The sequence below is a fragment of the Lagopus muta genome, chromosome 7 (assembly GCF_023343835.1).
Source record: "Lagopus muta isolate bLagMut1 chromosome 7, bLagMut1 primary, whole genome shotgun sequence".
Taxonomy (NCBI): Eukaryota; Metazoa; Chordata; class Aves; order Galliformes; family Phasianidae; genus Lagopus; species Lagopus muta.
The window spans coordinates 15,670,038-15,695,664 of NC_064439.1; the positions used below are offsets into that span (position 1 = coordinate 15,670,038).

A 25,627-nucleotide genomic window follows, 5' to 3' on the forward strand; every position below is an offset into this window, starting at 1 on the left:
TAAGCCCACCTCCCTTTACATTCAGCTCATGTGGCAATAGGATTGGCAGAATGCTGTTCTTTCTTCTGTGTTTCAGCTGCTTCTTTGAGTCACAAATATATGTTGTCCTTATTTTGATTGAATATCTAAGTCCTCTTTTAATATCTGTTAGAAACTCTGTTATTTATTCATTCAGTTAATTTTGGGACTTAAGCCTAAAGTTTGCTCTTGGATATTATCCTTCATCCACATTTTGTGGCTTCTGGTTTTGACCGTCAAACTGTATGGATTTAACCTTTCCAGCCTCAGGAACTGCCTTGCCTGTGGTGGAAAATGTGTTCCTTATGGGTCTTCCCACAGCTTTTGCTTTTTGTTCAAAGGAAGCATTACAGGAGAGAGTTCTGTTTGGTGTATAAACCCAGAATTAGAAAAGTAGGAATTTTTATTTACTAAGTCCATGAGCAATTTGATTGATTTGCTCAGCAAAACTAGCACAATACAGTTGGAGCCCTTCTCTGCTCATAAATCAGCCCAGAAAAAGAAATAAATATAATCTAAACCATTCTTAGTGTTAAGGTCTCTCCCTGGCCCTAGGAAAGTTTGTACGGTCTGTGTTTGTGTTTTCATGAAATCTGAAGACTTGTCACTCCAGAAAGGTTTCAGGAGAGATTGTGGTTGTTTTCTTCAAAGTTCTCCTATTGACCTTTTAAGGAAAATGCATGAATTAAATTCCACTTGCAGACCTTTCTTTTCACATTTTCCACCACTGATGTGCACAGACTAAAATTTCTTCTGCAAATTTACTTCTGACCATTTAACTGGACACTTCTACTCTCCTTTGAGTGTAATAAGAGTTTGACTCCAGCCCATCTGATGCCCCTGTGTACAGTAAGATGTCACCGAGAATTTTTCAAAAGAACATGTACTTAGTGCTCTTAGATTCTGCCTTTCCCCAGCAGACACAGAATAGTTACAAATCTTTCTTAGAATTAATGTTAGCATTCTTAAAGAGAATTCATTTACACCAGTCTTTGAATCCATGTGTCTTCACTACCTTATTTTTGTCTTATACTGCAAATGTATTATTATCATTCAACTGATGATTGCAAGTAGTATTCTTATTTAGAGGTTTACAAATCTCTAGCCTATGCTAAGAAGTCCAGTAATGTATAGAAGAATGGTTTTGAAGGTCCCCTTGGGAGAAAGGGACTCTAGCTCTGCCAAAGGCAAGGTTTTGTGCTCAGTTGAACAGCACTGTTGAGATCCATTGGAGTGCTCCAGTGTTACTTAACTTAGCTTCTCAAAGTGCATATTATTTGTTGTCTCTCAGCCCTCTCAAACTAGACTCCAGGGTTCTTCAGGAATAGAGTGCTCTGGCCATCACTGCCTTGCAGCACAAAGCACTTCAGATTGCTTGAATGCAAATTGGAGATTCAAGTATATACCATAATTTATGTATTTCAGGACTGGGACTTCTCAGATACTGAGAAACTGAAGTGTTTTATCTCAGAGCTCAAGATTAGTGCTTAAGTCAGCATCAGGTGTATTTTTGATCTATTAGTTGGAAAGGCTTCTGCCTGAAAATGTGCCATAGCAATTTTAATCTCAGAATATTTCAAGCATCTCTATCCAGACTAACAGAATACAGACTAACAGAATCAAATGCCACCTGCTTACGTACTTATTGGATGTCCTCTGAGGCTTTAACAGCCTTCTCTTCCAATAATATATCTCTATAAACAGCAAAAGGGAATCCACTACATCCACCTGTCTAAACAATATCAACAGAATTCTCAAAGATAATCCTCTCTAGTTATATCTGATAGTTGTCTTCAACTAGATCCATGGTTTCTACTTGTTCATAAAAACAGTGTTCTTGTTATTAATCCATTCATGAAGGATCAGATTTGGGTACTAATGGCACACTTTTGGTAAATAGTTTTCCATAAAAATTGGATGACTATAGAAAAAAAAACACATGAAGGTTTTCCCACAGTAGTTTCTGACTTTTTATCTTTTTATCTTTTTCAGGATCAGCAGGTTATGTTAGGTTTTATGCTTCTACCGAAATCCTTGTTAACCAAAATTTAGTCATTTGTTAGCTTGTGTGATCACTGACCAAAGAGCTTTAAGAGAACTGCTCATTTTCCCACGCCAATACTGGAAAGGTTGAGAATTTACCAAGTCAGTGTTACAGATTATTTTAAGGAGTGATACTATCAGGTATCTGTGCTTAGTATACAGGTTCACTCATGTAAGTAAGTGAAGGGCCAGTTCAGATAACAGTAGTGATTTGTTTAGCTTATATTGCAGTGCTTGGTATCCTCTGGATAAGCACTTGATGTTCCACCCACCTCTGGTAATTTTTATGCTTGCAATTAAGTTTCTGAAAATGATACTGCACTTCACAGTCTTGTGTCTCAGGCTTTTTGTAAGTAGGCATCCTGTGAATCTCTTGTAGGTCGCTGACAGAATGCTTCTTAGAATTAACTACAGATTGAATAAATATATTTATAAAACATTTAAAGAAGTTGATGTTTTTCTATTCTGGCTTTTTTTTTTTTTTTTCTTTTTTCCAGGAGGAATGTGAAAAGAGATTGACTAAAGTAATACATGGTGGAACAAAGAAATAGAGACATTTCATTTCTGACAGTTTCATGGACTGTAATGAATCTTGTTGTACAGTATTAGTCAGTGACTGTAATTTAATCAGTTAAGAATTTGTGCTTAAACAAAACTTAGTTTTATATCCTGTGTGCATTTAAGGGTACATGAAGTACTGCATGCTGCATGCCACTTTATGAGATAACTGCCAGTTCCTCTTTGCCTGAGGCAACCAAATGAATTCCATACCTGTTAGCTCAGTCTCACAGTGCCAAAACTGCTGGTTTTCTGTTTTACACATTAACATGTAAATATATGCTTGCTAATTTGAGTTAACTAATAAACACAAGAATATAAGTACAGCCAATTCTGTGTTAGGTCAAAGGTTCACTGACCCAGTATTCTGTTTCTCATCCTGACCTATTGGGAATGCCTAAAGAATGATAGAAGATAAAGATAGAAGAATGTGGCAAACTCATAGCAGTGGCTCCCCTCCCCAGAATTCTCTCCCACCTTAGAGAGATCTATGGCCCTTGAACTTTGAAAATCAGAGGAAATGCTTTTATACTAAATAAACTTTAATGATTTTTTTTCCCTGTGAATTAGTCCAGCAAATTTCAAACTTAGAAACTTCTAGCAGCTCCTATAATGCTGCTCCAAGGACTTCAACATCATAACTATGCTAACATGCCATCAACTAATTTCATCTGATGCTTCCAGTTTTGTCTTAGAAGAAAGATTTCCTGTATGACCTTTCTATTCATCTCAAGACTCTATACGCTTCTATCATATCCATTCTCATTTTTCACTTTTACAGCCTTGAATGTTGTAGTTGATTAATCATTCCTTCTAGAGAGCGGTTTCCTTCCTTTGATTATTCTTGTTGTCTTTCCCTAAATCTTTGCTAATTTTACTGTAATTTTTTTGAGATGGAAAAAATGGACCACATCTGCATCCTAAATTCACAATTAAGATACACTATTAATTTATATGGAGGCATAATGATGTTCTATGTCTACTTTTCTATTTCTTATCTAGAAAGACATTTTTCTGATTTTGTATTTGTGTCTGTTACCTACATTTTATGTTGATTGTTCAGACTGAAGCGCACATGATTCTCTCACAGTTGCTGTCATGACTTGTGTAACCTCCTCTTGAATATGTTTAAAGTATTCCTGAAGAGCACTGAAGAAAAGAATATTACCACTCCTATGTCTTAGCTGTCAGAAAGTGTGAGAAACAGAAGACATTTAGGAGAGCCTAAACTTAAAGAGGGTAAATTTAGGTTGGATGGAAGGAAAAAGCCTTTTACAGTGAGGGTGGTGAGGCACTGGAACAGGCTACCCAGAGATGTGGCTGTTCCATCCGTGGAGACATTCAAGGCCAGGCTGGACCAAGGTCTGAGCAACAGGGTCTGGATGTGTATGTCCTTGTTCATTGTAGGGGAGATGGACTAGATGACTTTTAAATGTCCATTCCAACTCTTAGGATTCTGTGATTCTAAACAAGGGTGTCCACTATTGTTTTAGATGCCATAGAGTATATGAGGCACATCCTGGGAAATACAATATAGCAGGTATGGGAAACTTGCACACTTTTTGGAATGACAAGCTGAGGTCATAAAGAACATCCCATGGTATCTAAAATAACACTAGATACCTTTACTTAGGCAATGAATTTCTGCCTATGTGGTGGTATGTAAACAGTCTACCTCTTATCTGTCAGTCAAGAAAGTTTCCTTTCTAGCCATATTTCTTGGTGAAGAAATTAGTTGCAATTTTAAAAAATTCTTCTGACCCTTTGTTGTCTCTTTGTTGTATGTAACATTTTAATATGATATAGACTCAGTATTCTAAAATAATGTTTCCTTTTATTCTTATTTAGGATGCAGGGGAAATGGTTCGGTCCTTCGTGGGTGGCTTGGAGCTTATAGTCAATTTGCTAAAATCAAAGAATAAAGAAGTTTTAGCCAGTGTCTGTGCAGCCATTACAAATATAGCTAAAGATGAAGAAAATTTAGCTGTTATAACAGATCATGGAGTTGTCCCTCTGTTGTCTAAACTAGTAAACACGGTAAGTAACAGCTAAACATATTGTATTAAGTATCTGAATTTCTTTCATTAATCTGCATTGTATCCAAATAAAAGATTGTGACAAGAGTGATAGATTTTTCAGCAGCTATAAGGAAGAGCTATAGAATTCCTCTTCTATGAGCTGTATTTTGGACATGAAAGTGCTCTGTGGCTGGTACTAAAATTGCTTTGGAAGATGAGCTTCATTTTAATAATCACTGTTGCCGACTATTGCTTCTCACAGCTGCTTTATGGAAAAAGCATGGAGAATTGAGAGAGCAATAAATCTGAAACACACAGGGAATCATAATTATAGGGCTGTGTGTTAAATTTTGATGCTACACTTATAAAATTTCCAGCCAGTCTAAAAGCATGTTTAAAACAATATAAAAATTAGCAGCACTTCTTATAAAGTGCTACTAGCTTCATGTCTCACAGTTCTTTCTAATCCTTAATTGTGCTACAGTAAAATTGAGATGACTTAAAGATGTTTGAGAATGCAGTTCTGCTTTCTATGAAATTTTTTATTGTATTATATTTCTGTTAATTTATTATGTTTTTACCTTCTTCAGAACAATGACAAATTAAGACATCACTTAGCAGAGGCCATTTCTCACTGTTGCCTGTGGGGAAACAATAGAGTTACCTTTGGAGAGAACAAGGCAGTAGCTCCTCTAGTACACTACTTGAAGTCAAATGATCCATTGGTCCATAGAGCTACAGCTCGGGCTTTGTATCAGCTTTCAGAGGATCCCAGCAACTGTATCACCATGCATGAAAATGGAGTGGTGAAGGTGAGATAGAAATTTTCTTATCTGATTTGGTAAAAGAGATTTTTCATTTGAAATAGCTTTTAAATGCTGCAGAGTACCTCAAATATTCTGAGCTTTGTCCTAGAAAAGCTCGATGGCAGTGAAATAGTAAAGAGTATTTGAGTGCCAAAATTATTACAGCTTGGTGGTGTTATGACATCAACATTCATTTCTAGAGTGCTTCACTTGACTTTGACCTCAGCTGGTAGTCACATTACCTCAGCATTTTATCAGCATGCTTGATTCATGTATTTTAACAGCATGGATAGTTGGCCGCTGTAGCAAAAAGACACTGTGTGTAACTGGATTTGGGGAAAATTTAACATTAAAATTAAGAAATGAAGTTTACCTGGAACTGTGCAATAATGAAAAATCTTATTTTAAGAGTTCAGCAGGAGAACATTTTGTAAAGGTTCCAGAAAGAATTTTTCTGTAAAAATGATTTCTGAAAGGTTTTATCTCATAACGAAGAGAGATTCTTTACTGAATTGCATGATACCAGGACAAGAGATAATTGAAACTGATGGATTCCAGCTAGATATAAGGAAAAAACATTCCACCAGGAGGGTACACTGGAACACTTTCCTACAGTGGCTGTGGAATCTACATCCAAGAAAATCTGAAAACCTCTCTTGAAAGAAATCAGCAACCTTTTCTGGATTCAAAGCTGACCTTACTTTGAGCAGAAGGTCAGCCTTGATGAGATAACCTTCAAACCTGAGTGATTTGGTAATCAAGATCATCTGACTTCTAACAGATGGAGAATAATGATTGAACTTTGCAGAATTCCACAGTCCTTTGATAGCGGAGAAGTATACTCCATCTTTTCTCTGTATTTTATTGATTCATTCCTGTGTCATAACCACTTAGGGAAAATAGCTGGTTTTTTGTGATACCAGTCTTTTCTATTTTCTATGCAGAAGCAGTCACCCGTTCTTCAGTGTACTTTGTGAAATGAGCATCTCAAAAGAAATATTGTTAGAATAACAGATTTAATCAGTCTGCGTTTAGATAGTTAAAGAGAAGTGTAGGATAAAGTGTCTGAATTCTACTCTTTATCATTCAGAAATGGAATATTCATTCCATAAACAGGCAATTCACTTGAATTTTAGGTCTGGTTTTCAAATGTAAGTGACTAAGAGATGCAGTGTTTTTCCACATACCTCAACGTATTTCAGAATTCTACAAAGTTTTGCTAATTCTCCTCTGTAGTTCACAGTATCTCAATTTTTAGGAGAAAACAGTCTTACTGCAAAAAAAACTGGCTCCTTAATAGATCTTTAAAATGCATCCTAATGTGATCAAGTATTAAGAGATTAATGGAGAGTATTAAGACAAAGACACTGATGACCACTTTTGCCATGAAGGACCTGGAACAGCTCTTTATACCTGCTAGGTGTCACACTACACAAAAGTCTTGGGAAGGATTTTTTTAAATTGATTTGAAATACCATCTATAATATTCCAAGGCTCCACTGTCAACTGATGCCATAAGCTGTTCCATTTGGTAGACTGGAATCTTCTTGTAGCTAGGAGGTGTCCATGAACCAAACAGTTAGGTGGGAAAAGGAACACTGCTTCTTTAGTGCCTATTCTTCTTACTGGCAGTAAAAATAAAATAACCTTTGAAGGCACTAATATACCAGATGGTTTAGCTATTGCTGCCCCCCCCCCCCCCCCGAAAAAAAAATAAAAATAATGGAAGTTTGGCAGTGTTTTTTCAGTCAAACTAGTTGGAAGGTTGATGCCATCCATATCAAAGACTGTCAGCTAGCAGGCAGTCAAATGTACTAGGTAATTGCAAACTTTTAAGAGGGGTTCATAGAACCATAGAATGGCTTGGGTTGGAAAAGACCTTGAAGATCATTTAGTTCCATCTAGTGCCATGGGCAGAGTTGCACCCAGGGTTGCCCAGTCTCTCTAGTGAAGAGCTGACTGAGAGCATGCTTTTATAATTACGTAAAGGTTATTGTGTCCAGAAGTTTCCATGACACATCCTATTTTTACTTCTGGAATTTTTTTCTGGATTCCTTTGATATTTTTCACCCTCTACCAGATATCTAATGTTTCAGTAATTGTGACTGGTTGGATTAATGGAGTAGCTACTGTGACTCTGACAAGCTGCAATACATTCTGAATCCTGGATGTTCCTCAACCCTTGTTCATGTGCTATGTTCAAGTGCACAGAAAGTCTGATGTTTCAGGGAAACATTTACTCTGCATGAATAACACATCTCCTGAATGCTTGAGCAGTTCATCAGAGACCTTTGCAACGCATGAGATTTCTGACCATTCTCTACACAATGTGTACGCACCAAGTTCTATCTAGGAAACCAGGAATAAAAATATATAGAGGCAGATTCTCATATTTCATATTTTACTACTGCAAAAAAATAATTGCTAATCACTTGTTTCAAAACAACAGGTATATGTGCACAGTTGTGAAAGAAGAACAGTTTCACGTTCTCAAATATTTGTAGCTGCACCCAATATACAGTCAGTTTTTCATGCAAGTCTGAGTGGCAAGAAGTTATGGAAATACTGGTGTATGTGAAGACAAAAGGACGATTTTGGAGGAAGTTTAGAAAGGCAATGAAGGAAGTTTTTTCTTTTATGTTCAGTTCCACATTCTGTTCTTCTGACTAGGAATGGAACAATGGTTATGATGTGACAGGAGAATCAATGCTTTCTTTCTATCAAACACCAGAAAATATTTCCTCCTTCTGAAGTAAAAATTCATGGCTGTACTGTAAAACTTTTTCAAAGATCAAGTAATGATGTGTGGGACACTAGAACATGGGGAATTTTTAGACATTAGAGTAAGGAACAGGCATCACCCTGAATTCAAGATGGGAAATAGCTGTCCACAGACCAATAAGAGAAATCCGGCAGTGGATTAGCAGTTTTCAGCCAAGATACACATGAGTGCCAGGCAACATGCTTCACATTTGGAGTTCCCTTACAATTACAGAAGAGAAATAGTAAAATCACCTGGGATCATAGCATTCTTCATGGAAACATGAAGCTGTTGCAAAGGAACAAAGACTTTTACCTATGGTTGTGTGCTCTTGAAACTTCAGAGAAATCGAACTTGTTCAAGAAAAGATCTCTGCTAAACAGCACAGATTTTTTACAAGCTTTCTCTTTTAAGGTGAAGAACCTTTAACTGACACCCAGCCTGAACCTCCCCTGCTGCAGACCATGCCGTTCCCTCAAGTTCTATCACTTGTTACCAGAGAAAACAAACCAAGGAGCTTCAGCCACTCCTTATGTTTCTTCATCTCTAGACCCTTTATTGTGTTTCATCTCTCTCCTAATTTAGACATTTATGCAAAGATAAGGCACCCCAGTCTCTACCAGCAATACTGTCTGGTCTCCTTTAACTATAATGGAAGTGCAGGTACAAAGGTCAGATTTACACAATTGCATCCCCCCATATCTGTGTTTAAGGGGGTGCCTCACAAAGTTCATACATGTGGACATGAACTGCAGTCCAGTTCATTATTAGATAGGAATGACAGACTTCCGAACAATAGTGCAATATGAAAGAGGTATTCAAAATGTACTTTGCTCTTGGAAAAATACAGATGAGGTGTATTTATGATATGTTGGTGATGAAACACTATCTGCCCAACAGTAACTGAAGCACACTTTAAACATGACCTAACAAAGACAGATGTTTTGAATTAGTGGATCTAACTAACTTGAATCCAGGGATTTTGAACAAGGACTTTGGAGTATTAGGGATGGATTCCATTCATCTGAATTTGGCCACTTTTAGGTGTGGTGTTTAAAGCAATCTAAACTAAGACACCTTCATTAGCCAATGGAAAGAGAGGCACCTGCAGACTTATGCTAGCTGAGATTAGATGCCCAGAATATTGGAAAAGTAGAGGCTCATGAAGGTTTCTTGTTTTCTCCACTAAGTATTGAAAGAACCTAGGTCTGTAGCTCAGACTAAACAGCTGGCTTTCAGACAGCTAAATTTAAATTACTATCCTCCTGAATGTTGATTTTCGGTAAGCTTTGCAGTGCAAGGAAACTTGAAGGGTTCAGAGAAAAGTAGTGTGCCAGTATTTTAAAAGCCTAAATAAGATTATAGTCCTGTAAACTGGAGACTATTCTGATGTTGAATAATCATAGATATGCATTATAGTACTACGCTGTACATTATAATCCTAGAAGAAATGATTGTAATGGTCTGGTCTGATGAGCTTTGCTCATACAAGCCAGAGACATGGCTTCAATTTATTTCTGTTTAGAATAGAGTATATCTTTTAGAAAAACACTGACTCTTTACTTAAAAAATTCCAGCAATGGAAAATCTAGTAGAGCCATCAAAACTTTTTCCAGTAGTTAAATACCTTCCCCATAAAAACATTTGCATCTTATTTGTAGCCTAAAGTTTTATCTTATGCCATTACATGTATGATACTGTTGCTTGGTAAACTGAAAGCCTTATATAGCTTCTGTTTTCATGAATGTTCTCGTAGTGAAATCAAATCATTCCACTGACATCACTTTAATGAGTGTAATCTCCAATGTAATCTCTGTCTTTTCTATTGTTTATTTTGGTGGGTCAGCTCTGAATCTTTTTCTGAACTTTCCTTTTTTGGACTCAATTTCAGCATATTTCAGTACAGAATTCACTATTCCAGTAATAGTAGTATAAATTCTTAAAACAGGTAAAATAACTTCCCTGTCTCTATGTAAGCTCTGTTTGAACATCAGAGATTTTCATCATTCTGTTTGGCCTCAGAATTGCCCTCAAAGTTCACATTCGGCCAGTTTTCTTCTTTGACTGTTCACCAGGCTAGCCGTTCCCATGCTAGAATGCTTTCCCACACAAAGGTAGAAGTTAACATAAGGTAATACTGTTGATATAAATCACTAGTGAATTTAGACCTAGTGAAGTAAGCTCATTTTTTTCCCTAAGAGATTAAATCATACTTTAATTTTGTCAATAAACTTTGTAAATCTCAGATGAGTTACCTGTCTTTTTTATATTAATCACTTACAGTATAAAAGCAGCCACAAAATGCATTCAAGCATTTTATTATTTTAGAAAAGAAAATCTTAAGACACCAACACAGTGACTCTTCCAATAATGCCTTTAAAGCAAAATGCTGCCTTTTCCATAACGGAAGATTCCAGTTTTGGCAGAGACATGATTTGTTAGAAAACTGAAGTTTTCAGGCTGAGAGTTCAGCTATGTAGGCAAAAATGGATTAAGGTCTATGTAAAACATATTAGTTGTTTTGATTGTAAAGTATGAGGCTAAAACCCACGCATTCTGTTTGCTGAATATTTTGCATTTGCAAGCAGCTGATCAGATGGTGTACAGATATTCTAAAACATTCAGGGATATTTTCCCAGTGAGATGAATGAGGATCTACTGGCATTTTGACTTTGAGTAAAGTTTGTGCTTGAATTCCTAACTAATAAATAATGTTATTAAACTTATTCACTTGTTTATCTATATTGCCAGAGCACCTAAAGCCATTGATCCCAGTTGAATTGTTCACCTTGCTAGGCAGTGATGTATGGCTGTATCAGAAAAAGACCTCAGAAAACCTATTGTTTGAATGTAGGGCACAACAAGGTGGAGGTGAGCAGATAGGAATTAAATAGCAGGAAAAAATCTAAAAAATACATATGTTGCTTATATGTGGTAATTTAAGCAAACCGAGATCAATCACTGCTGATTTGTAACTCCAACTCTATTATTATAAGCAAAATATTAATATAAGATGCTGGCTGTAAACTTTTTGTGAAAATCAAGAGAGCAGAGCCACCAGATAGTACCCAGTCACCCAGATATTAAGGTACTTAGCCCATATGAGAGCCATAGCTGGTGCTACTGTCTATCTGCCAAAGGCTACAGAAAGTTAGCTATGTTAGCTTGTTGAGCTCTTTTTTCTTCTAGACTGTTCTTATTATTCAGAAAAGTTGATATAAAGATGATATTTTTTCCTGCACTATGTATAACTCTATTTTCACCTGTTATTCCATTGTATGTAGACATTTTTGGGACAGAAGATCCACAAATTGCAGTGCATATCTGAAATGCAGATCAGACTTTCCAATTTATGTTATGGCACTTTTTAATATTGAAAGTGTCCATCCAACTTGCCAGTGTATAGAACTGATCTTTAGCCTTACTCTTTGGTCTCACTGAATTATTTGCACAATTGTAGGAGCACTCAGTTTTCATAATATTACAAAATATCAGTAAATACCATCTGGAATATTAGTTACAGCTAGTAGGATCTTCAGCAGGAATATTGAAAACTTAATTTTAAAACCTTGATACAAGAGAGGTAAAATAGAGTCTCGTGCTTCTAGGAGTGTACAAGATGATCGTTGTTGTATCTATGTCCTTACACATATGAATAGATATATTCTTAATTAATTCATCACATTTTTTCTACTTCTCATGCTACATCCTCAAGTGATGCATAGTTGTTTTTCATTTTGTTAGCTTTTATTTTTGAAAAGAAGCTGTAACAGCTAAGATATATTTTCTAAATTGTACTACGAATTAATCTATGAAATATTTGTACTTTTTTAATTCTATTATTAATGGTAGAAAAGCTAATCACACAAAGGCTCTTCCTTTCCCCTGTTACAGTCTAAGATTTAAAAATAGCTGGTTTAACCATGATTTATAAAAGTTTACTATGAAATGACATTTTTCTGTTTGAAGAGTTCTTCTGTACTTTGTTATAATGACTGTATTAAAGAATGTATTTTGGGTATTTTATTTTGAATTGCTTTCAAATTTTGCTCATTACTTACTAAACCATAAATCCTTACAAGTTTTGGCTAATTTTTTTAACACGAAAAGACTTTCATAAGATCATCTTTGTGAACTATAAACTATGGAAGATGATTACTAGGAATTTTTACCAAATTATATGCTCTTTACCATATTATATGCTCTTCAGCATATAATATATATATCTGAGGATCAGAAACTGAAGTACAAATGCACTTGCACACCTAATTCTTTAGTTGTGTTTGATCAGAGGGTTAGTTTTTTTGTGGGGGTCTTTGTTGAGAACATTGATACAGAATATAGTTTTATGTTATTAATCTTTAAGAAAATACTTTTTTAAATCAATCCAAAATATTTTATATAGTATCTATGCAGTAACATTATCCACGTGCAATACATATATACCTGCATATTTGCATATTTACATTTTTATTTTCAGTTTAGAAGAGCCCTCTTTTTAACAGTCATGGTTGGCTTTATTCAGGCTCCACTGTTCAGACTGGAGATACAGTTGTTTGGCACATACCTCCAGGCCCATGCTTGTTGTTTTTCATAAATCAGTTGTTACAGTTCTTAGATGTCAAGGAAGAGGGCACTAGATGGCAAAATTGCTGCATGGCTGTTGGCTGCAGAAATTACACCCAGTTCCTTCACCCACAGATATGCAAGATTTTCCACAAGCTAAGTAAGATACTGGCATTTGTTGTTTTGTTTCAGAAGGATTAATGATAGCTGACAATGTTACACCAGTGCAATTTCTATTGTGTTGGCAACTGCCAGCTGTGTACATTTTTCTTACAGTTTCAGCTCCAAGAAACAGAAACCAGTAAGCCTCTACCTTCTTAATAAGTAGAATTCACCATTCATAAAGTAGGGGTACTTACATTTAAAACACTTCACTTTTGCACCATTGCCAAAGGTAATGACGTTTGACTTCAGTGTAGATTAAGCCTCAAAGTTTCAATGATTTTACACTGCTAAAGTTTATGATATGTAGCAAGTGTTCTGTCAAAATCTGGCTTACCCCAATAGGTAAAAACAGCAGCCCGAGGGAGATCAGCTTATCTTTGCCCAAATCCTATGCTTCAGAAGACCTCTAATTTAGTAACGTTTGGATAACAAACCTAGAGGCTGGCATAAAACTCCACTTGGCACAAGTTAAGCATCTTTCAGTCTTATAAAAAGAAGCTTGTCCCACTAAGCTGTAGGTTTGTTGGAGCTGTTTAACAGTAGCTGTGCCCTGCAGCTCTTTTAGTGATAAATGAACTGCTTCAAATAAGTGCAATTGCAGCCAACTGTGCAGAAGGAATCATTAAAAAAATTTAAATAGACATTTTTGAAGCTTAAAAATGCACAAACAAAGTATGTTAAACCAAAATATATGGTGCTTCTTTTAATGGAAAAGATTGCTACTGGCTAAGTCTGCCAGCATCAATAGGTGTGCCAAAAAGCCAAGGAATCTGGCAGAGTCCATAGATAGCTGTTCCATCTTTCATCTATATTCCTTTTCTGTATTTATCTTGCTTTAGAAAATGCAGAGAATGTCTTTTCCTTCCGACTTGGCACTTTTTTCTAAACCACAGAAATACACAGAAGAGCTTCTTGCAATTGTTTAGCTCCCTGTACTAAGTCTCATCCCTGTGTCTGTGTGAAGTATTTGTTTCGAATTTGGTAATAATAAGAAAAAAAACATTGAAAGATTTTATTTTACATGGAGTAGTAGCTACATTGTCTGATATTAGAATTAGTTTTGTTAATTGAGAGGTACTTGGCTTAATGCACAAGGGCAGAATGCCAGGTAATTATTTTTGGCATTCAGCTGATCAAAAATAGTTTCCTTGTCTGTAAGGAGCTTTTCAAAGAAGATGAATATAAGAAATAATAAGGGCAATATATACATGCGTAGATATGTAGAAATACATATGTGTAAATAGAGACGGAATTGTCATTCGGGAGTCCTTCATGTACCAAATTTTACATTTCACATTGTTGTCTATGAAAACTCTCCTTTCTTCTTCTTCCTGCAGGATCAATCACTCAGTTAGAGCTGGCTTCAAGCCCTAGACATTGTATTCTCTTTTATGTTGCCGTTTCAAAGAGCACTCTGCAGTATCTCTTAATAATATGGCACATCTTGCTGCTGTTACTTTCACGGTAAAGATGCGAAGGAAAAGCCCCCTTGCAATGCGTAGGTGATGAAATGGGCCCTTGTGTTAATGTTGCTGATTAGCGTTCCATATTTTGGCATAAAGTCTAAAGATTTGACCAGGCTGCCAGAGCACATGAGGCTGATGAGAATTGCGTCGCTGACTCCAGTGAGGGCTGATCAGATTACGAGTCACAGTTGCAATGGTGATTATACAACAATCAACCAAAGGCTAAAATATATCTTCTGCTAGACTACAAAAGTCCATGCATTTTCATTTTATAAAAAAATCTCTTTTTATTGAATTTCACATTTATCTGCAAGGATCATAACTGACTGTATTTACCAGCTACTAATCAGTGCAACTAATTGCAACTGTTTATGTTTAATCTCTGGAAGTTTTGAAGAGAAATAAATGAATGTTGAAATAAGAGAGTATTGGTCAGTATCGCGAGTCAGTTACAAAAGGAGTCTGATAAACTGCAAAATATGCAGGAAACAAGATAGATCATAAGTGAATTTAGGTCGTATCCAATATGCTCACTGCATTTGTGTTGAAGATAAAGATAAAAATACGAAACTGTACATGATAAAGAATTGAGTAAACAGGCGTGCATGAAGTTGCTTCCATAATGCCATACAGAAATTACAGTTCCAAATACTCAACTAAGGGTAAGATATATAATTTTGGTCTCTGTAGCAAAAGATAAAAAAAATCTCCAAACGTTATTTAGAACACCTAAATTCAGAATTGCCCTGGAGAGTTCACAACTTTTTGCCTATCACCTATCTTGAGCCCAGGTATGCAGGAAGAATCTGGTTAATTTGATATTTTTACCTCTATACGTTTATCCGTAAAACTTGCATGAATCCAAAAGTCATCAGATTGGCTTACCCCCTTTACAGAAATCCAAAGAGAGAATTTCTGGACTTCAGAGGTATTGTAGGCTAATGGAGTGTGTATATATTTCGAACTCTGACATAATTTTGTCCTGGATTTCCTGAGCATTCACTGTGTAAATAGTATTTTATTAGTCTTTTGCTTCTTGAAGTCACAGAATCACAGAATCACAGAATCACAGAATTGTAGGGGTTGGAAGGGACCTCCAGAGATCGAGTCCAACCCCCCTTCCAAAGCAGGTTCCCTACAGTAGGTCGCACAGGTAGGCATCCAGGCAGGTCTTGAACATCTCCAGAGAAGGAGACTCCACCACCTCCCTGGGCAGCCTGTTCCAGTGCTCCGTCACCTCACTGTAAAGAAGTTCTTGCGCACATTTGTGCGGAACTTCCTATGCTGCAGTTTCCAGCCGTTTCCCCTTGTCCTGTCTCCACTCACCACTGAAAAGAGTCCGGCCTCGCCATTCAGCCCCCCACACCTTAGATATTTATAGACCTGGATCAGGTCCCCTCTCAGTCTCCTTTTCTCAAGGCTGAACAGACCCAGTTCACTCAGCCTTTCCTCATAGGGGAGATGCTCCAGGCCCTTCACCATATTCGTGGCCCTCCGCTGGACTCTTTCCAAGAGATCCCTGTCTTTTTTGTACTGGGGAGCCCAGAACTGGACGCAGTACTCCAGATGAGGTCTTACCAGGGCAGAGTAGAGGGGGAGGATCACCTCCCTTGACCTGCTGGCCACGCTCTTTTTAATGCACCCCAGGATGCCATTGGCCTTTTTGGCCACAGGGCACACTGCTGGCTCATGGCCAACCTGTCGTCCACCAGGACACCCTGGTCCCTCTCCACAGAGCTCCTCTCCAGCAGCTCATCCCCCAACCTGTACTGGTGCATGGAATTATTCCTCCCCAGATGCAAGACTCTACACTTGCTTTTGTTAAACCTCATCTGGTTTTTTTCTGCCCAGCTCTCCAGCCTGTCCAGGTCTTGCTGAATGGCAGCACAGCCTTCAGGCGTGTCAGCCAATCCTCCCAACTTCGTATCATCAGCAAACTTGCTGAGGGTGGCCATTATCCCCTCATCAAGGTCATTGATGAAGATGTTGAACAAGACCGGACCCAGCACAGACCCCTGAGGAACAGCACTAGTTACAGGCCTCCAACCGGAGTGTTTCATCTTCTCATCTGTAGTCGTACTCTTTTATTCATGTGCAGTAATCCTCTTCTTATTTTAAGTATTGGGTTTACCCCCCTTGTGTTGTAGAATTCTGTTCAAGAGATCTCTTCACCAAAAACTCATAAAGAAATAAAATTGCTATGTCACCTTTTTTACATACCATACATTTACTTCTGTGTCTTTTGTCCTTCATACATCACGAAAGTGATGATAAAAAAAAATTAAAAATGTGCAGTATATACAGAGTTCTCTAAATGCCAAAATCAATTTAAAGATAGGAAAATGCATTCTAGCAATTAATCTGTCTCTGTAATCCAAAGCAAAAACTTGCAAAGTAGAAAACTAAGAAGTAGACTAAGAAGTTTTTTTTAAATCTACAGATGTGAATTAACACTGCACACAGATCTTTATCCATGAAGCAACCCATCTCATTTCTTGCTTTCTCACATTCAGAATTTAGTATTTCTTTGAGTAAAGCTGAACCATGTTCCATACATTGATTTATGCTGTGCTAGTTTTCTTTTGTTTCCTGTGTTTAATGTAGTTGTACTCTACTAATTATCCATAGTAGTGCCCGAACATAAAAGAAGTTAATACAGGAAGAGAAACAACCACATAATCAGTTTGAAAAGGCTTCTCATATTTACACCTAAGAGAAATGATTGCCTTTCTAGACTGGAAGAGTTTCTAACTGTGTCCAAAGGGATAGTTAATTTATGTACGTGTTTATTCTTATTTCATGTTAAGTATTATTTGTTTTGGGAAGTTACCTTTAGTTAGGAGGGACTTCAAAATGTGAAAAATTAAATCAAAATTAAGTTATCATTATTAAATTCTATTTTTCATCTCAGAATCTATCCAGATTGTATTACAGCAGTCGTTTATTATTTTTTGACTGTATACAGTAATTTTTTGTATTAGTTTAATAAAACATTCTAATGGAATGTTGTATGGGAACTGCAGAGTCAGGGCCTGAACCTCTGATTGATCACCTGAGGTGAGCACTGAGTCAGCCATGGGAGCACAGGTGAAGGCAATTCTCCTGTGCTGCTGGAAGGGTGGAGCCTGGCTCCTCCTAGACCTATTTAAGAGCTGGCTACCAGTAGGGAAGGATCTCTTCTGGAGATCACCTCTCTTGGTGTTTTGTGGTGAGCCCAGCTGAAGGGTAAGCTCTTCCACTTATTCTCTTTTTGTTATCATTGTCTACTTTGCCTAACTCTCTTGATTATGTTGTGATTATAACATCTTGATATCTATTGATTATACAAATGTTCTCTAGTTTAAAAACAGACTATAAATTGAACAATGCCAGTCACCTTCCAGTTTACGTAAATATATGCAGTTACCACAGATCTTAAAACGTGAGGATATAGTTCTTCTTGTACACCCCCCCCCCAAAAAAGTGACTTGAATCTTTATTTGAAATAAATGCTGTTGTCAGTGTCTACAGCATGACTGTCCTGCCTTTATCCCCAGAATGTGATATGTAAGGTTTGCTAGCAGAAGCACCCCATTGGTTTTGATCACTACAGTCCTACTAAGGCAGAGAGACACACACTTGGACCATTGGACTTAAATCTATGTTGGTGTTATAGAATCAAAACCAGTAGTTGGAATTGAATACAGAAGAGAGTTTGAAGTCGGTCCATGCATACCAGTAGATGTAACATTTTTATGTAGTACAGTAAGGTTTTGCACCTTTTCAGAATAAGATGCAGCTTAAGATAACATCAAAGCGTTTGTCAGTAGTCCAGAAGCTGCGGTTTCCCTTTTCAGTGCTGACTTCAAAAATAAAGCACTTCAGGAATAGTAGGTAAACAAGAGAACAACATGTAAGATGTTTTCAGGGTTTTGCTGGGAAGTCAGGCAGAATCTGTCAGTGTATGAGGGTTCCTGGACAGCTCAAGTCTCCTTTTTTTTCTGACTTGCTCCTGAGAGTTTATTTGCAACTGACCTCCCTTAGCTTCTATATAGCCCTCGTGTGACTCACAAATTGATAGACAGAGACAGTATTCTTAATAATCATTTTTTTACATTTTGAAAACCAAAACTGAATTAGCAGTTCTTTCTCAAACTTCCTATGCTACCTTCGCAGAAATATTAAGGAAGGAAGGGAAGGCAGAAGTTATGCTTCTGTAAAATGAAAAAGAAAGAAAAATATGAAAAGAGCAGGAATGAAAAAGCAGATGAGTACTGAAAGTGAGCAGGGAATAAAAAGAAAGATTGATCAGGGTGCAATAAAATAAAGAAATAGTCTCCAATGTGTTACAGAGCCAGACTGCATTATGAAAGGAAAGGAACGTCCATGAGCCTGCTTGTGTCCATTACATGTTGTTAAGTAAGCAGGCTCCTGTTTTAACACAATGAATTTCCAGTGAATTGAAAAAAAGTGTTTTTTGTATTTTTTTTTTTATGTAACTGTACTGATGTTATGAAAAAGTTCTTTATTCTCTCTGTGCCACCAAGGGCCTTTTATGTGTTAATCTTCTCTTGAAAACGGCATGAAATAAGGATAAAATGAAGTGGTTCAAATGAAAACATGCTGTAAGACCTTGGGCTTCATCACTTCTGGATTATCAGATCTGCCTATTGCTTTTTGTGGGATGAATTTCATATCCTGTAAGACCCTTCTGTACATTGGAATGTTCATGATGATTGAATTCTTTCTTAATATTGCACCAAACTTCTTACAGCTGAATGTGGACTCAGATTATCTGCCTTTAAGGACTCCGATAGGTTGTATATAATCGCACCTTTTAAACAATGATTTAAAGTTGCTTTTATTACTAGTTTTATTTAGCTTTATTACCTTTCTATGATATGTTTATATTCACTTCTATCTGAAATTGCAGGAAATATTCTTTGTGATGGATAAGCCTTTCAATTTAGTGTATTTTAGTGCAAGTTTACCAAGTTCTAAAACTATTAAAACTTCTACATTTTACCATTTAACATTGTTTCTTGTCAGATATTCAGAATCTGCTGCTTTTGCACAGAAGTGGGGCACCCTTCCCAAAATAATTATTTTACTGTGAAAAATAGACAGTTAATACAGATGAGGTGTTGAATAAGCTGTAGAATATTTTGTTCATCTTTTGTACACATACATAGATTAGGAATTATGTAGGTATATTTAAGTTGCATACCATATTATAATTTCCTTTATGCAACACTGCCAACAAGTGAAGTAATTCCTCCTTTAAAATAATTGGATAGTATGGGAGTTATAATTTATTTTGTATTTTGTTAGTGTTTGCCTATGAGGATTTCTCTTCAAGAGCAAGGAAGGCACAGTTCAGAAAGCTAGCTGTTGCCCCTTTTTGGTTTTGCTGTAACTAAACAAAAGATACAGAAGATATACAAGATATACAAAAGAATAGATAGCCAAGTGCACTGCAAACTGCGGACAAGTTTTTCCCACCAGGTTCTGCACCTGTTTGCAGAAAGGATACAGATTTCCGCCTGTACTCTTTTCACTGTTGGTTTTGGTTGTTTTTATTGTTTGCTTGTTTGGTTGTGGTTTTTTTTTTTTTGAAGGAGTAAGAAAAAGATGAGACAAAGGAGACAGATCCTGCCCAATCTGCTGACTGCCACCACTTTCAGGTGTGCCTTGGCCTGTATCTTTCAGGCCTTGTCATCCCTCTGTAGTGCTTTACTATCAAGGGCTGTTATTCTTTTTCCATGGCTGCTAGAATGGAGATGTGTTTCAGGGGAGAGAGAAGAGGAAAGATAGGAATAAGAGAATGAAGAAGAAGAAGAAACTAGGTGGGATCTTCCTAGGATTTCACCATGCCCAAACAAGGAGCTTCAGTTCCTGCACCTTCACATTCTGTGTGGGCAAGCTGGGCTGCACTGACTTCAGTTCCAGAGAAGAGAGGCATTCCATGAAAGGCAGTCAACATCGTGCGTGTTTGTCCTGCCCATCTTTTGCACTTACTGGGACTTGTAGTGCTGGGCTTTCCACCTCTGCTAGCTCAGCATTCCCTGACCCAGAGACTTTGCATCTGAAATTTATTGTCTTTGTGTTGCATAAGCAACAAACAAAATAAAAAAAAAAAAAAAAAAATCAATCAGGAGAAAACACTGCAGAACTTGCATAAGCATCTTCTTAGGGGAACATGCATTGTACATGGTACATCCTTTCTGCTGAAAGAGAAAAATCAGAAAAAGGTCCTCAATTTCAATTTAGAAGCAGCGGCTTACTTTAACCTTAATTATGCTTTGATTGAGGAGTATGCTTTATTATTTAGAATTTAATTTCATGAGAAATATTTTCATAGGAATACGTGTAACGTAATACTCAAACTAGGTGCTTTAATATTTTCCAGTGTGCACTATGGTGTTGAAAGTTAGCAAACTGCTGGCTGGATCTAGACTGATACTTTCTTGGATAAGCTTCTACCATATGCTTTTATTTAAAGTATTTTTTTTCTCTTAGGTTAGGTTTATAAAAAGCATGTGAAAAATGTCTTTTTTGGAAAAGAAGTGTTACACAATTAGAAAATCACAGTGCTAGAAAATTAGTATCCTTTAGGAAATGTTGCAAATAAAATAATTCAGATACTAAATCTAAATTTAAAAAAAGAAATGGCAAGTCCTATCACCAACTGGAAATGCTGTCAGTCTGCAAAATGTCATCACCAGCATAGCAGATAGAAGCAGCAGTTGAGAGTCTTTATTTCCAGGAATTGTAAGCTTGATGTGAACTGTGACTAGCTTCCCAGTATAGATATGAATCTTGTTGAAGGAGCCTGTCTATATTTCCTTCTAAAAAAGAAAAAGGCTTGAAAAATTGGCATTAAAAATTATTTTGATAGCTCTTCTTCCTTCATATTTTGCTTTCATTTTCACAGGACTCCAGAGTATTGCTTAGGCTGATCTATGTTTCTGTTTCGCATGAGCAAAGGAACCTCTCTCCATAGTACTGTTCCACTCTTCCCACTGTTTTGGAAAACTTGCACAAGCATCAAATGACCAACCCCCTTTTAAAGAATATGTGCAAACTATATTCTTTCTGAAAACAGTGCTTCTTCTGTTTCCTGCTTCCCACCTGTGAGTCTGAAAGCTGCAATGATTGTGACTAAAGGAATGTAGGAAAGGGAGGACTTAGGAATTATTGTACCCAGTGCGTGGAGCATCTGAACCTTACAAGATTTTGTTTATTGGTTTACTGGAGGAATACTTGTCTGCATCTCTTTCTTCTTTAAAATCCTCTTATGCTATGCTTCTGTAGAAGTGAAAAATTCTAAAAAGGCATCTTCATAGAAAAAAGAATTACTAACTTTTATTACCCATTTTGGAAGGATACGTTTACAAGTTCTTTTATCAACTCTTGATTTATTTTGTTTTTTTAAAAAAAGTTTTCAATTGGTGATTTTGTGATTTCAGAGATAATATTCTCAGGAAGCTCTGCTTTCAGAGAGCATCAGGCAGCATCATTCATGGTACAGTAACATGCAAGCCAATATTCTGGCTTACCCTTGTATGTCTGACTATTGCCTTGAAGAGCAACTGTCATAACTTTGATATACCAGAGAACATGGTTGCCGGAGAGGAAGGTGGTTTCCATATATTCCAGGGCAAAGCTGAAACAGATCAGTGTAACATCATGAAATTCAGCAAGGATAAACGCAACATCCTGCAGCTGAGGACTTGCACTTGCCCTCACAGTGATACTGGCTAGGGACTGAGTGGATGTGGAACGGTTATATGGAAAAGGGCATGAGAATTTCAGTAGGCAGAGGGCTACATTAGCCAGCAGTGTCTCCTGAAAGCAAAGAAGGCACAGTACTGGGCTGCAATAGAAGGAGTGTGGTCAGTATGTTGAAGGAAATGATTTTTCTTCCCCACAGTACTCATTAGACCACTCCTAGAATACTGCAGGCATCCCTCCAATACAGGAAAGACTTGGCTAAACCAGAGCTAGTGGGACCAGCAGAGTGCCACGAGGGTTAAAATTGGTGCACCTGTCCTGTGAGGAAAAACTCAACAAAGTGGGTTTTTCAGCATGGAGAAGAGAGGGCTTCTAGTGAAATTAACATCAGCTTCCCAGTACCTACAGGGAGGTCAATCATCAAACAGATGTAGCAAGGCTTTTCCCAGTGATGTATGGCTTTTGGGTGAGAGTCAACAGGCATAAACTGAAAGAAGGGAGACTGAATATAGGGAAAATCTTTTCCCTATGAAGACGGACAAACACTGGAACAGGTTGCTCAAAGAGATTATGCAGTCTCTGTCCTCAAAGGTTTTCAAGATTGGGCTGCATAAATCCCAGAGCAACCCGGTCTAATCTGATGGCTGACCCTGTTTTGTGCATGAACTGCACCAGAGACCTTTTGAGACCCCTTGCATTCGGGGCTACTCTGACTTTGCTGCTCTGAAGTGGCCACACCATTCTGTGCTGTTTTAAAGCTAGGACAGTAATGGCAAAATCTTCTTAATTGTTCTGAATATTTAAATGATTTGGCTGTGCGTAACTCTTGCTTTTGGAACCCATAAATGCTACATATGCTCTGTACGTTCTCCAAACAGCTTGTATTTGTGCTTATTTGCTGGTATGACGTGCTAACTGTGCAAAAAATTTTGGACTCTTGCCTTAGAATATAGATACCTGCCAACTGAAAAAGAAGTCTACATAGTACTGCAAATGCTTTCTCTGTCTATGGAAAGTGCCTTTTATGTGCCAGAAAGAAGCATTTATACCACATGCTTTTTTATTGCTTCTCACATCTGTTAACATTTACATGTGTCAGAAAACAATACCTGAACAGTAAAGGGAAGGGATACATGAAGTTCAAGGGCACTGCATCAAGAAGAAGGACATGCAATATTGCACTGGTGTACTGGAACTAAAAAGAAAAAAGTTTTCTTGGACTTGTCAAATATATGCAATATGTGGACATGGTCTGTGTATACATTCTGTGAATACATTTCCACAGCTGAATTGGGTGACCCAAATTACCAGTAAAGTGAAATGAATCCACAACAGTTTGAGAAGTGGCAGTCGGGAAGTGAGAGAAATATATGAAAATGATAAAATTTTGCTTCATTTAAAACAGCATTTATATCAAAATCTTTGATGTTAGATTCCTAAATATGTAAGAATTACTCGCATGCATTTAAATATGTTGCATTTTAAATAATCTTCTCTCCACTTTCCTTCTCATAACATGGAGTAAGTTGACAGACAAATGTTTCTGTATATCCTCTATCCCTAGCAGCTGCTACTGTATTAGACTCTGTTTCCAGGAATATTTCTTTGAAGTCATGTTCTGAAAATCCTGAACAAGGATTTTGTATAACGTGGCAGTTCTTATGGATGTTACCACTGGCAAGTGATTTAGAAGAACAACAAATCAGAGAGCAATTGATCCTTTAACCGCCAAACTCAGAAGGAGGAGGAGGGGAAAAAAAACAAAAACAAAAAAAAACAGTTTTTAATGTTTTTGTAAAAAAAAATTACTGTTGCATTGTTGTTTTGCACTAATTCTGAAGTATCTCTTCTGATTCCTTAAGATCTGTGTCCTGTAAGGTATTGTCCTTTGATACTAAGCCCTGACTCCCCAAAAAGCAGCTGCAATAAAGAGTGGAGATCACCCCTTTCAACCCTGCCTCTACAATCATCATTGCTGAACATTAAGTTCACCATAGGATGCAACAAGAAGTATTTATTTTCCTAAGTCGTCTGAGCCCAGAAGTAAGAGATGACTAAGAGGTGATATCAGTAACCTAGTATCAAGGACTACCTAACATGGAGTCATAACAGAGGCAGAGGTTTATTTTTGTTGGATTTTTTTTATTTTGCTATTTTTCTAGTTAAAAATATGTTTCTGAAATATTAATTTCATGACAAACTTCTGTTCTCATGTACTGATAAAAACTCATGCTGAATTTATTATAAAAGTTTGAGTTCCACATTCACTACATTTCAGAAAGCTTTACATTAGGTTTATGAAGATGCAGTGAATAATTACATAAGGCATATAGTTTCCTTGCTCCCAGATTTGAAACTTATGGTGTTACCAAAACCACCGTATGAACGGTATGTGCATACATATTTTTGGTTTTGAGTCAGGGATGTGAAGGATCTATATCAGTTTTTGTCTGTAACTTATACAAGAAGGATGAGAGGCACCCAAAGAAACATTTAGGCTAATGAGAAATCTGGTGGAAATTAGGAGGGAGAAAGATCTTTATTTAGCAATATTTCTCTTAAAAATGCTAGGTTCATGGTAAGGCTTGTGTTCTGGCCCTTGTGCTTTGTTGAGCAGCTTGCAGAGACATGCTGCTAGGCCATTCCACCAGCTGAAGGCAATGGTGAAGCTTCACTGACTCCACTAGCCACTGAACGTGGCTCAGATTTTGCCTGCAAATAAAGCACAGGAGTACAAAGTTTTCTTATTACATCTTCTAATTGTGCCATTTTCCCTGTTCTATATCCATTCAGAAGTGTTCACACTGTTAAGAATTCTTATCTAGCTATTTGGACATAGACAGTTTGTTACATGAATGGAAATAATAGTAAGAAGAATTACTAGAAAATTACATGATTGATGCTTAATTTACATAATAGTCTTTTTGACATGATATGTGCATGTTGCAGGCACTCTTACAAGTTACATATAGGGGTCAAAGGGTGAAAGGTGACTGGCAAGATGCTTGTTTGGTACATTTGGCTAACACTAATACTTCCTCAAGTATGAAATGCTTTGATCTCTATAAGCAAATGCCATATGTGTGCAGCTGTGGCCCATGCCTCACTATTGCTGGAAGGTTAGAAAAAGGTAGCGTATGAATTTGATGTCTGCATTCAATTTATGCTTTTATATTTAGCAGTTCATAATTTTATGTAATATTTTAGCTATATGAAAAATATATACTAGAGTTGAGTGATAACAGATTTTTTTGTGGTTTGATTCAACATTGTTTGGGTGAACACAGAATCCTAAGTATTGCAGACTGAAAATATAGGTTTTAATTAGAGCTGTCTGAGCTTCAAAATACCTGGACGCGCACTATGCTTGGCAGATTTTCAGAAATCTGAGGATTGTGAAGTGCTGATTTAAACTAGCAAAGAATCTGTTTTTTCTGCTGTTTTCTAGCATATATTGTATTTACAGTTGCATCATAGGCTTGCAATATTCTAAAAAAAGAGATCCCAGAGTAT

General features: G+C 37.0%; 1 protein-coding gene across 2 annotated transcripts in view; it reads left to right on the top strand.

Moving 5' to 3' along the window:
- Positions 1-25,627, top strand: part of ODAD2 (outer dynein arm docking complex subunit 2) — a 75,450-nt gene that overhangs the window by 48,561 nt on the left and 1,262 nt on the right. Inside the window, exons 18-20 of one of the 2 annotated variants that reach the window (XM_048951807.1) lie at positions 4,468-4,656; positions 5,228-5,449; positions 5,970-6,304. In XM_048951807.1, the coding sequence (XP_048807764.1) occupies positions 4,468-4,656; positions 5,228-5,449; positions 5,970-5,981 (423 nt within the window). In that variant the 3' untranslated portion in view covers positions 5,982-6,304. Of the gene's footprint in view, positions 1-4,467; positions 4,657-5,227; positions 5,450-5,969; positions 6,305-25,627 lie in introns of those variants that run through there. The other variant, XM_048951806.1, reaches the window with a different exon arrangement.